General features: G+C 35.6%; 1 protein-coding gene across 4 annotated transcripts in view; it reads right to left on the bottom strand.

The window, feature by feature from the left end:
* The window catches only part of SMAD4 (SMAD family member 4), a 50,636-nt gene that overhangs the window by 6,951 nt on the left and 29,464 nt on the right, over positions 1-14,221 (bottom strand). For 2 of the 4 annotated variants that reach the window (XR_002809962.2, XR_011441533.1), the window contains exons 9-12: positions 10,319-10,502; positions 8,521-8,689; positions 1,062-1,200; positions 438-549 (exon numbers count right to left, since the gene is read on the bottom strand). Coding sequence is in view for 2 of the 4 variants with exons in the window: in XM_023647820.2 (XP_023503588.1) it covers positions 1,062-1,200; positions 8,521-8,689; positions 10,319-10,502 (492 nt within the window). In the remaining 2 variants the exon portion in view is untranslated. The remainder of the gene's footprint in view (positions 1-437; positions 550-1,061; positions 1,201-8,520; positions 8,690-10,318; positions 10,503-14,221) is intronic. The other 2 variants (XM_023647820.2, XM_070275660.1) reach the window with 1 other exon arrangement.

Here is a 14,221-nt window from a genome sequence, read left to right as displayed (position 1 = left end):
ATGAGAGAGTTAATAGTCCTGGTTCTACTAATACTTCTTGGACAACCCAAATGATGTCTGTCTCTCAATTTCACAATGCAACAAATATGCAATTACTCAATAGGGGCAGTAGGTAAGAATGAGAAATTTAATAATTCTGGATTTTTTACTAAAAGCATGTTTATAACAACAAAACTAGTAAATTAATCGTTTAATGTGGAAATTTTTTAAAAAATCAAATTCTCTAAATGAATATGCCTTATCTACCTCTAAATTGTAAACTCCTGAACATCAGTCACAATGGAGACTCTGCATCTAATTTTCCAGTCAGAACATACAGTCATATAGTCAATCTGCATTCATCAATATTACAATGAAACTAATGGGAGGAATTTGCATGTACTGTAGAGAAACCTGCAGGGCCACTGCAGTTTTCTTAGCCAGTGTGATTTGCTTACCACACTGAAGAGGTTAAGAACAGGGGTTGAATGAATCACTAGTTATGCCTTCAGACGTGGAAGATGGTGCCACGTGTTTCCATCATAAAAGTCTATAGTCAGGAGTTTAACTCTGCAGTAAAAAATTCCCCATCAGTGTGAAACCTGGCACACAGTTCAATTTTACCCTAAAATTAAAAAAAAGTCTACAAGTTATCAAAATACCACCCTCACTTAGTTTTCTCCATGCTTAGCATACTTAAAAAAAACTTGGAGAGGTGCCTAATTCTGAAATTGAAATACGCTTTCCTTCCAGAATAAAGCCCAGCATGTCGGTGATTACAACCCACTCTGGCTGGTGAGGCAGGAATTAAAAGCATCAACAAAAAAAGGGAGATTGATCAATATAACAACCCCGTTTCTCCTTTATCCCATACTCCCTTTTTGATACAAAAAGAATAAAAACAGGGTCCTAGACAAAGGCAACTATTACAGAAGAACAGTTTTTTACGAATTCAAAAATGTTATTATCCCAGTAAGAAGAACTATAATTTCTATTATTGCTTAAAGTAACTAATCAACTGAATGAATCAGGATAAAACACCAACTATTACACTTGAAAAAGAAAATCAAAAGCATACTTACTGATAGCTGGAGCTATTCCACCTACTGAGCCCGGGCCAGGGATGTTTCCTGCCACGGCTGCGGCCTGGGCGGCTGCTGCAGCTTGTGCAGTGGCCGCCTGTTGCTGCATCTGACGGTGACACTGACGCAAATCAAAGACCTTTAAAAAAATGAGAGTTTAATGCTATGAGTCTATCAGAAAAGATCCCATACATCAAAAACCAATGCACAATTTATTTAAAACTCACACATTCATTTTAGCTCTCAGAAGAAAATAATTAAACATTTTAAGTTTTATGTAGACTGTAATTGACGGTTAGGAAAGGCAGCTTGGAGCTCACCAAGAGGCACACTTTCCTATCGGGACAGCTTTGGCTGCCACGTGCCTCTATATCCTTTTGATCTAGTTCAGTGGGTCAGCTGTTACTGTCCTTGTGAAAAATCACCCATGTGTGTAAAACGCACAGTTAAGAAATCACCCCCACCCTTTCATAACCAAATTGCTGAGAGTTTTCTTTAGGCTGAATTGATGGCCTTGGTCATATGGTCATCTTCTTTTCCTTATCATTCTAGCTATTTCGAGGAGTGTAATAAATGACATTGTCACTATATAAGAAAATATCTGTATTTTTTAAGATGCACATTGATATCTGCTAATTACATGGGTTAAATTTCTTAACCTCAATTTTCTTACCTATAAAATGAAATGCTAAGTGTACATGCTTCTTCACAGGGTTGTTGTAAACCTGGCATAGTATACAGTAAGCTGTCAATAAATGTTACTTTTTGGTTTTGGCCTCCCCTGTAGCCATGTACCTTTCAGGAAGAGTAAGGAGTTCATAAATCATTTCAGGGTTCTTTATCAGCATGCCAATGGCTAGCATAGTAAGGAAGGTGCTGCCACTTTTATCCTTATCCTCATGCAAGTACTGGAATGTTCTTTCCATAAACAACAAATTATGGATAAATCACATCCCCTTTTTTCTAGGAAAAAACCAACATCCTAAATGTTTTTGCTTATATTTGAATTAAACAAAAGTATTGGGGGGCTGGCCCAGTGGCATAGTAGTTAAGTTTAGTGCACAACCCTTTGGCAGCTGGAGTTCACGGGTTTTCATCCTGGGCACAAACTACACCACTCATCACGCCACGCTGTGGCGGTGTTCCACATATAAACAATAGAAGAAGATGGGCACAGATGTTAGGTCAGGGCCACTCTTCCTCAAGCAAAAAGAGGAAGATTGGCAAGAGGAGCTAGCTCAGGGCCAATCTTCTTCACCAAAAAAAAAAGGCATTGGAAGATTACACAAGCAGAGCGGTCATCTATAGAAGCTGTAGGAAAGGAAGACAAAGACAGAATAGAAGCAAGGCTGCCCAACGCAAATTTTTTTTTGTATTTTAATTTCTGAACCATGTGACTATATTCCTTATTCACAGAATAATTAAATTTTTAAAAAATCCTCCTAGTATGCACAAAACCCAAACATGAACAACCATAATATCCTTAACAATAAAAGAAATCAAAGAATGAGTAACATACTACTTATCAGATAAACAACAGGTCTGGAACTCAAACCATTAATTTTCAGATGCCTGAAAAAACCGATTGTCTTTAACCATGGTATTTACATGAACCATAAGAGCGTACAACAACCATAAACAAAACCACCCTCTCCAAATAACAAATCACATTCCTATTTACTTATTCGTCTACTCAATGCCTATCTTCTAGCATCAATGAAGGACAAAATTTAGACTATCCTGTTCTCTGAAGAGTTATGAATTTGTCATATATATATATACACACACACACACAATATACAAATATATATATATGTATATGTATACGCATTACCTGGCTATACTATTAGTCCTAAAAGACTTCAGGACAGAAAACATGACAAAGTCAGGTCTGGAAATCAGAAATCGCATAACACCCAAAACAGAAACCACTATCTTTTCAACATTTCCCAAAAGTCCATTAGATTCTGAACTTTTCCACTGGGCTTTACACTCTCAGAAGGCATTACCTACCACAGCACAAAGCAGGGACTCAAATATTTAGAAAGCCGAATAGCTCTACAACCACTTTTTTTCTTAGAAGGAAATTAACAAACTTTATTTTTTAGAGCAGTTTTAGGTCACAGTAAAACTGAACAGAAAGTAAAGTGCTTGTCCCCCCTCAAGCACTACCGCCCCCAGTACTGACATCCTGCACCACAGTGGCACATTTGTTAAAATCGATGAGACTACACTGACACATCATTATCACCCAAAGCTATCGTTTACATTAGGTTTCACTCTCGGTTTTGTACATTCTATGGGTTTGCACAAATGTATGACATGTATCCAACACTGTAGTACCATACAGAGTAGCTCCACTGCCCTAAAAATCCTCTGTGCTCTGCCTATGCATCCTTCCCTCCCCACTTATCCCTGGAAACCACTGATCATCTTACTGTCTCCACAGATTTGCCTTTTCCAGAATGTTACATAGTTGGAATCATATAGTGTGTAGCCTGATTTTTAGACTGGCTTCTTTCACTTAGTAATATGCATTTAAGGTTCCTCCATGTCTTTTCATGGCTTGATAGCTCATTTCTTTTTAGCGCTGAATAATATTCCATTGTCTGGATGTACCACAGTTTATTTATTCATTCACCTACAGAAGGACATCTCGGTTGCTTTCAAGTTTTGGCAATTATAAACATCCATGTGCACGTTTTTGTGTGGACATAAGTTTTCATTTCATTTGGGTAAATACCAAGGAGTGTGATTGCTAGATTATATGCTAGAGAGTATGTTTAGCTGTGTAAGAAACTACCAAACTGTCTTCCAAAGTGGCTGTACCATTTTGCATTCCCACCAGCAATGAATGAGAGCTCCTGTTGCTCTACATTCTTCCTAGAATGTGGTGGGTGGTGTGAGTGTTTTGAATTTTGGCCATTCTACTAGGTATGTAGCAGTATCTCATTGTTTTAATCTGCAATTCTTTAACGACATATGATGTTGAACATCTTTTCATGTGCTTACTTGCTATCCGTATATCTTCTTCAGTGAGGTGTCTATTCAGGTCTTTTGCCCATTTTGTAATTAGGTTGTTTGTTTTCCTACTGTTGAGTTTTAAAAGTTTTCTATATTTTAGATAACAGTCCCTTATTAGATGTCTTTTGCAAATATTTTCTCCCAGTCTGTGGCTTTTCTTCTCATTTTCTTGACAGTGTCTTTTTCAGACGAGAAGATTTTAATTTAAAAATTTTTTGTAAAGATTAGCACCTGAGCTAACATCTGTTGCCAATCTTTTTTTTTCCTCCTTCTTCTTCTCCCCAAAGCCCCCCAGTATACAGTCGTATATTCTAGCTGTAGATCCTTCTGATCTGCTATATGGGATGCTGCCTCAGCATGGCTTGATGAGTGGTGTTACATCCATGCCCAAGATCTGAACCAGTGAAACCCCGGGCCGCCAAAGTGGAGGGTGCAAACTTAACCACTTGGCCACAGGGTTGGCCCGAACAGTTTTTACTTTTAACGAAGTCCAGCCTATCAACTGTTTCAAAATTTCACGGATCATGCCTTTGGTGTTGTATCTAAAAAGCCATCACTATACCCAAGGTCATCTAGGTTTTCTCCTATGTTATCTTGTAGGAGTTCAACAGTTTAGTGTTTTACATTTAGGTCTTTACAACAACTTAAAAAAAATTATTTTAACCATCACTAACCAAGTATTGTACATATATAAACTTACTATCTAGAAGCAGGGAATAAAACTTATAAATTCCCTGGGTTCACATATGCTCTCAACATACCCCATCCTCATTATGAGTCATTAAAAAATTAACAACAGATCTTCACACGCAGGTTCTTTACAATATGTTGTAAACAATCACAATTATGATTGTTTTAGCCTAAATCTGTTAATAGCAGCACATATTATAGGTAACCACAAAGATCAAATCTAAATATTATGACTTTTATCTGCAGATGTAGTAAAAATGATGCATTCAACACCTCAGCAAATCTTCCTTCCATGGTGGATTATTTACGTAATTACAGCACTGAAACCAAAAGACACATAATTATTGGCTATCCAGTCACACGTCGGCAAACAATAGGGATATATTCCGAGAAATACATCATCAGGTGATTTCATCCTTGTGCGAACATCATATAACGTGCTTACACAAACCCAGATGGCATAGCCTACACCTAGTAGTAACAGTACTAATTTTATGGGACCACCGTCATATATGCAGTCCTCTGGTGACTAAAATGTCATTTTGCAGTGCATGAGTACAATCGTATCTGAAATCTGGGTTCTCTGCTGAATGTACACTATATCTGATCCATTATACCATAATAGATTTCATCTGTTACACCAGATAGTAAAATTAAGGCTATCACTGAAATGCAACCATCTTTCTTTCAGAATATTACTGAAATGCTGATAAAGACAATTCAAAGTAACCAAAGGTTTTAAATTTTCTTTCTAGCTCAGATGTAGAAGATATTTCTGATCACCACTCCTGAGCTAATAAACAACTTACCTCTGCTTTAATTTATATAAACATACTTCCTGTGGTTACTCATTCATATAAGGTTCTTCCAAACCTATTACTTAACACAGGTGAGTGTCTTATAAAGATCACTGTCACCATCTTGAGGATATTCTCTTTCAATCAGCAGTCAAATTTTGGCATTTTTCTTTCATCAGGCTTAATTCCAACACTCTCAGTTTAAATCAATACCAAGAAATAGTAATCCATAAAGAGAAACAGATGATTGTGTTGGTATATTGGGCATCTGAACACATAAGACTGAATTAAGGACTTGCTAAGCTACCTGACCTGGAGGTAAGAATCATAATATATGGTAACTGGGAAGAAATTTAAATGAGGAATCATAATAACCTTCAACCTAGCCCACCTGTGGTTTAGAAGCATCCACTGGCCTCTTCCTCTAACATATGTGTTCAAAAACAAACCTGACTTAAGATCATCAGAGAAATGCAAATCAAAAACCACCACAATGAGCTATCACCTCACACACACTGGGAAGGCTAAAAATCAAAAAAACAGATAATAACAAGTGTTGATGAGAATGGAGAGAAACTGGAACCTTCACACACCACTGATGGGAATGTAAAAAGGTATAGCCACTTTGGAAAACAGTCTGACAGTCCCCCAAAAAATTACACACCGTTACCTCACAATCCAGCAATTCCACTCCTAGGTATATACTCAAGAGAAAGGAAGACATATGTTCACACAAAACCTTGTACGTCAATGTTCATAGCAGTATTATTCATAATACAGCCAAAAATTGGAAACACATACATCCCATCAACTGATGAATGGATAAATAAAATATGGTATATGGAATATTATTCAGTCATAAAAAGGAACGAAGTACAGATACATGCTACACAGATGAAGCTTGAAAACATTATGTTTAGTGAAAGAAGTCAAAGGAGACTACATTATATTATTCCATTTATATGAAATGTTCTGAATAGGCAAATCTGAAGAGAGAGAAAGTAGACTAGTGGTTGTCTAGGGCTGGGGGAAATAGGTGGTTTGGGAGATGACAGCTAAAAAGTATAGGGTTTCTTTCTGGGGTGACAAAATGTTCTAAAATTGATTGTGTTGATGCTTGCACAACTCTGTGAATATACTAAAAATCTCTGAATTGCACACTCTAAATAGGTAAATTATATGGTATATGAATTATATCTCAGTATCTTAATAAAGCTATTAAAAAACCTGACTGCCAAGTGCTAAGAAACACAAAACAAAATAGATCTTACTTACTTTTGAAAGCAAAAGAGCAAAGCGACTTAAAGAGAAATCAAACATTTGCTTTATTTAAAGCTTGTAAAATGCCATTTCATTACATCAGATTTTCACAAATGTAAGATGACTATGTCATGAGAGAAGCAAGAAAAAAATCAACACCTTAGAAGAGAAAAAAACCCATAATTTAGTTCCAGCTTCTTGGTTTGTAAAATGAAAGAATGGCTCTCCGAACCCATGTTTTCTCCATTTTAATAAAAAAGGGAAAAATGTGTTTGTGTGTGTGTATGTGTGTCTGGAGGAGGGTATTCTCAATGGGTGGGCACTCCTCCCAGGGGTCCATGTTATCTGCACACAATTCACCCCAGTAATATCATTTCTGGTGAGAATCTGACAAGCTAAACAGTAATATACAGATTCGTTAGTTCTGGCTGCCCAAAACATTAGCAAACAAAGAAAATGCCAATGGTTAGATTTAGGGTATACCTGCATCTCTTTCTTTCTGGCTAATAAGATTCTTCTAAAGAACAGTAATATACTTGGAAAACAGAAGAATTTTTTAGATCTCAGTTAATATGACAAAAATGGAAAACTGTTTTTTATTCCACTAAAATGTCCCACAAAATAGTTATTTATTGCTCATAGCAAAAGCTTGAGATTACTATAAAAATACATCCATGACAGTGGTTTATCAAGAGATGACATGCCTCATCTGTTAGGGGTTGAAAAAGGGCCACTTGTACCAAAATAGAGATGTTACATTTATTTGAAAATCCTATAAATTACTTCAATTATACATAATTCCACATTTTTTAAGCTCAAATGTTTTAAATACCATCCCACATCTGATAAGCTCATAGCTATTGTCAGGCACATAGTATATATTCAATCAACACTGGAGTTCTCTGTCCATTCACTTCAAATGACACAAATGAGATACTGGGTTTGTTGTTGAAAGGCAATCAAGCAATTCCACTTTTGCAGACACTATTTGGCTATTATCTGTATGCTAAGCAATTTCCTAGGAGTAAGTGATGAGGTACAGTTAATTCCACTAATTTCAGTAGCTAACAATGAAGATGACTGTGAAAAATCTGAAATTAAAAATATATTTAACCACCTCTTTCAAAAACAATGTATGTTATAAACTAAAATTGAAATGGGCTGAATATGTAATAATTAATGAAAAATACCTCAGGTTTAATTTGCAAAATGATACAGTAAATAAAACTCACTTAATGCTTAAAATAACCAACCTTAAAAAACCTAGATTTGAAGAATTTTTCATTTCTCAGGTTCTTAATTTGAAAAGCTATTAATTTTAGAATTCCTTCCCATAAAATCCTGAAGGTTGTCTAAGATAAAATTCCAGAGACTGATTTTCACATATTTTATATCAAAGGAATACAAGTTGGGAGGTTTCACTTAGTATTTTCAAGAGCCTGTGCATTACTCTAAAACCTTTAAACAAATTTGCTAATAAAACAAGAGGGCATAAATGCAACCACAAAACTAAATAACCAATCATGTTAATAAATGCCCCCAGGAAATGTCTTTTACACACAAACATAATTTCTGATTATTTAACACATAAAAAGACATTTTTCTACTTTTCCCACCTCCATCTCGATTCTTTAAACAACAAATACAGCTTCCCAAGTCTAAAATATTTGAGTAAAATTGCAACTAACCTTTATATACGCACTTGGGTAGATCTTATGAACAGCATCTCCAGGTGCACGCCCAGCTTCTCTGTCTAAGTAGTAACTCTGTACAAAGACTGCATGGTCGCTAAGGCACCTGACCCAAACATCACCTTCACCTTTACATTCCAACTGCACACCTTTGCCTATGTGCAACCTTAGGAAGAAAAAGGGAATTACATTCCATTTTGATAAGTATTTAAAAATAAATTTTAGTTCAGATTATATAGCATACCCAATAATGAAAAACTAAAAAGAACAAAGAGGGGCTGGCCCTGTGGCTGAGAAGTTGAAGTCCCACACGTCCCGCACATTCCGCTTTGGCGGCTGGGTTCATGGGCTCGGATCCCACGTGCAGACCTACTCGACTCATTGGCCATGCCATGGAGGCATCCCATGTACGAAGTAGAGAAAGACTGGCACAGACGTTAGCTAAGGGCTAATCTTCCTCAAGCAAAAAAAAGAGGAAGATTGGTAACAGATATCAGCTCAGGGATAGTCTTGCTCACCAAAAAAAAATAATAAAAAAAGAAAATTATATACCACCATAACCAAAATATAGCCATTGTTAACATTTTTTGTGTATTTCCTCCTTTTATGAATATCTTATTCATATATAATAATGATGAGCATATATATATCGCTTACTATGTGTCAGGAACATTTAACATAAATTCTCAATTAACCCTCACAATTCAATGAGATAAATACTACCATTCCCATTTTATAAATGATGAAACTAAGTCTTACAGCTATGCTTCCCAAATCAATAGCCACTAGCTATATGTGGCTATTTAAATTAAATTAATTCAAATTAATTTAAAATTTCAGTTAATCACATGAGCCATATTTTAAGTGCTCAATAGCCACATGGCTAGTGGTTATTGTGCTGGACAGAATAGATATAAACCATTTTCTTCACCACAGAAAATTCTATTACACGCCACTGGCTTAGAGAGTAGGTAATCTGCCAAAGTCACACAGCTAGCAACAGAGTCATGATTATGTGCTTACGCACATGCACATTTCCTTAACGAGGTGAGATCAGACAAGACCTAAAATTGCTTATCTTTTCCTGTAATATTTCATCTTAGGCATTTATATTTGATTATATAAATTTTTATTAACATTTTAATGACTACATGAAACGAAAGTTTATCAAAATTAACTTAACCATTTCCCTTTTATTATCAGTTTTCCAACATTATAAATAACACTTGCAGAAACATGTCTTTATTTTATATTATTTCCTTTCAATAGATTTGTAGAAAAAATATATGATCAGAGGAAATAAAAATTAGGTTTCAAACTGGATTCTAAAAGGTCTAGTTACCATTCAAAACATAGAAACCTAACAACAACAAAAAAAGACTATCTTTATCATGTTTTATTTTATTTTTTTTTCTCTGCTTTATCTCCCCAACGCCCCCCACCCCGGTACACAGTTGTATATCTTAGTTGCACGTCATTCTAGTTGTGGGATGTGGGACGCCGCCTCAACGTGGCCTGACGAGCGGTGCCATGTCGGCGCCCAGGATGTGAACTCTGGGCCTCCGCAGCGGAGCGCGGGAACTTAACCACTCGGCCATGGAGCCGGCCCCTTTATCATATTTTAAATAACAAACATCTACAATTAAAATGGAATGCTTACAAATTCTGAATTTTCAAGATGACCTTTATTCTTTTATCTATATTTGAAAACTTACATAATCTACACTGAAATATATAACTTCAAAATAAAGACTATGTAACATATTCAATTTTTAAAATAACTAACAATTAATACCTTGCTCTCTCAATGGCTTCTGTCCTGTGGACATTGGAGAGTTGACCCAAGCAAAAGCGATCTCCTCCAGAAGGGTCCACATATCCATCAACAGTAACAATAGGGCAGCTTGAAGGAACCTTAAATGTCTCTCCGACTTGAACATCCATTTCAAAGTAAGCAATGGAACACCAATACTCAGGAGCTGTAGGAAAGAATGGGAGAGAACATCCACCCATGAGAGAAAAATATGAGATTTTCACTTTCACTTCCTAAGTCAAACTTTTCTTAAAAGAATGGGTGAAGGGAAGAGAGAAGCATCTGAAAAGCACCCAAAAGAATCTAATTAAAATGACAATGCATTAAAAAGTAGGCATTTCCATGTCTTCTATTGTTCAGCTCAGTACCTAGTATTCTTGAAACTCCAGGGTCTTTTTTTTTTTGAGGAAGATTAACCCTGAGCTAACATCTGCCACCAATCCACCCCTTTTTGCTGAGGAAGACTGGTCCTGAGCTAACATCCATGCCCACCTTCCTCCACGTTATATGTGGGACCCCTACCACAGCATGGCTTGACATGTGGTACGTAGGTCCGCACCTGGGATCCGAACTGGCAAACCCCAGGCCAAAGCAGAACATGTGACCTTAACCGCTGTGCACCCGGGCTGGCCCTCCAGAGTCATTTTTGACATCTAGAATTCGGTTCTTACCTTAAAGGACCCAGTCAACTGAGAATTTATAGAATGGAGGTAATCACAACCTAACATAAATTATTTTACCATATTGTTTCATTTGACTGCATATACTATCTTCTACGCAGTTTGAACTTCTATTGTTTAAAAATACACTGACTCTAAGACATATTCCAGGGAAGTGTTCTTGAATAACATCAATCCATGGTATATTTTTATAGATCCCTAAATGAGAGAAAGGGCATAAGGAAGTCAGCCATTCCAGACCAGAGCCAAGGTTAATTACAATCCAACTACACAGTTGCTATGAGCAGGAATTCTCAACTCTCTTGGGTCACTTGTCCCATCTGTATTTTTGGTGAAATCAATTCATGTTAACTACTACAATTTTAACTTTGAAGATGTATTTAGTGTATTCATTTGAACAACAGATGATTTAAAATAATTATGACTGATTGAGGAAAAAAGGAGACATTACTTGGTTTGATTTACAAACATAACCAAGCAAATATTTCTAATTTTTGTTTGAATACAATGATTATTACATAGAGCCCACACACGGAAATTATTTGGTTTTCCTTTTTAAACTAATTTAACAGGTATTTATGGAGAATCTAGGAATCATTCTAGGCACTAACATACATAGCAGCAAATAAAACACCTATTGTCCCTACTCTCATGGAGATGCAGAAGCAGACAAGCAAATAAACAAGATAACTCAGGTAATGATAAACACTGTCAAGAAAATATAACAGGGCATGGGACAGAAGATGAGTGGGAAGATTTCAGACTAGATGGTAAGAGTCCATCCTCTCTGAGAAGGTGAGACCCGAAAGGCCATGAATCCATGTGAAGACTGAACATTTCAAGAGGAAAGCAAATGCAAAGGCCCTAGAGTGGATATGGTTTGACATATTTAAGGAAAAAAAAAGTTCAGTGCCCTTTGTTAGAGAATAAAAGTTTTCTGCTGATAAACCAATTATTTATCTGCAGCTTAATGTGCCACTTATGACCTATGAAGTAGAATTTGAAGCAATCAAACTTTCAACTTTCAACTTAGAATGACAAAAAAGTGCACCTTTTCAAAATCCCAAAATATCTTAAAATGAAGTATGATTGATGCTTAAAATACATTTTTAAAAAAATCTTATAAAATCTATGTAGCTAATTGTTCAAAATGTTGTCAAGGAAGAAAGTACTTTCCAAGGAAGAATAAAACATTAGAAGAACTAATAAAACTATTAATAAAAAATTTAATTTAATAAATTTAATTTAATAAAAATTTAATAATTTAATAAAAAAATTTAATAAAAAATTAATAAAAACATGAAAACTAGTGATATACTAAAGTGCCTTCTTAAAAAGCCAGTTTTGAAATATTTATCAAGTTATTTTTCAAAGTAAAATTCTTTATTAAAGACATCACATTATGCTACGGATAAGAAGCTTCAGCAAACCTTTCAGGTATACTGGTGGAAGCTAAAACTAAAGAGGTTGTCTAAGATAAGATGATAATTATCCAGTGTTTTGGCAGCAAAAAAACAGTAACAGAACTTAAAAGAGGTCTTTAAACAACCAGTCCAAAGAGTAAATTTTGTTACAAACCATGCCCTGAAGTCATGAATGTTTGCAATGCTGGGTAAAAAATGGGGCCCCAGTACATGTATTTCCTCGTTCATAGTGAAGAACACTATCCAGAAGTAAAGTTCCATGGTGAGCAGACTTTTTTCCATGAGAGTCAATTCAGGGGGAGAAAAGGGAGTTGTATAATTTTCATGTTTAAATAAGAAAAACATACTTTTATCATCATGAATTGCAACATCTGCAACTGGACTTAAACCGTATCTTATTAGTTCCCACTCACCAAAGGGTTGGTTTTGTTTGTCTGCCTAATATTTCAGATACCAGACAACAATGATGGTTATATAAAGCTGCATCTCTGAACAGGTTTAGTATGAGTTGACCTGCTAGTATTGGGAAGAAGAGTTTTAAGAGATTTGAGGATAAAAAGAAACTGGCATCAGAGCTGCACCACAGACCAGGGATGAAAAAGGACCATCTATTAAGAGACTATTAAGGTCTAGGAAAGTAGGAGGAAGGGCATTACTATCTGTGAGAAAAGACGGGCTAGAGGTTATCTAAGTGGGTTCCAGAGACCTTGGCAGTGTTGGGATACAAAATACTAGGTGAAAAACTTTTCTACTTCAAATTTGCTAAACAGCTGGGAGGGAACATTCTTATTTTTCAAAAAGGAGAAGATAACAGGAAACACACACTCATTAAGCCTTTCTGGATCTCTCTCTGCTCTTTTGCTCCAAGGACCAAATGCCATATAAGCAACAAGCCTGCAGCTTCTCAAAACTAGCATCAATAGCAGGAGAGAATTACTCCGTTCAGAGAGAGCTTTCTTAGAGCCCCAACTCATCTGAAAGGGAGTGGGATTGTTATGTGCTTGCTGACGTTGATATTTTTAGTTTCTTGTCCCTAAATTAGTGAAGTTCAGCTGGTCTCATGAAGCCTATGGGCTGTTCATCACTGGCTAGAGAAAAAGTTTTAAAAGACTGAGTTAAGAACATGAAATTTTTTTTAACAATACAAGAACTTAGCTAAATATTTTTTGTAATGGGGAAATGTATTATAAAGCACAGTTTTACCAAATAAACACTGTTCAATTATAATGGGAAATGTAAGTCTCCAAAGCATTATCTTCAATTTCTGAAACAGTCATTCAAGAAAAGGTTAAAAATTTGGTTAAAGCTCCTAAGAGATTCATTATGAATTATTCATTTTATTATTTAGATCTGAAAGAGATGCCCTATGAGAATCTTTTATGAACACATAAAGGTTCTCTCTTGAATAGCGAATAGTTCCAAAGTACTAGAACACAACCTGAACTTGGAAACTTGTGGATTTTTAATCCATTTACGAATTATCAAAACAACTTCGAAGACACTGAGGAAGCTCTTCATTTTAATTTGTAATCAATATTTAATTTAATGAATATATCTCAGCTTTAAGAAAAAGCAAAAGCAGAGTCCATAAAAAAGAAAAGATTAATCTTTTCTAGAAATATTTTTTCAACTTAGTTATCAAAGTCAAAACATAGAAATCACCAAGTAAATGACCTGTCTGAAATGTTTCACACTAAGATAATGATGAATACTACTTTTATTTTCTACAATTTATATTACCTATATTTCCTAAAATATTTATGCAACTATATTCAAAAGCA

The sequence above is a fragment of the Equus caballus genome, chromosome 8 (assembly GCF_041296265.1).
Source record: "Equus caballus isolate H_3958 breed thoroughbred chromosome 8, TB-T2T, whole genome shotgun sequence".
Classification (NCBI taxonomy): domain Eukaryota; kingdom Metazoa; phylum Chordata; class Mammalia; order Perissodactyla; family Equidae; genus Equus; species Equus caballus.
Note: the sequence above shows the minus strand (reverse complement) of the source record. Positions and strands in the feature narration are given on the sequence as shown.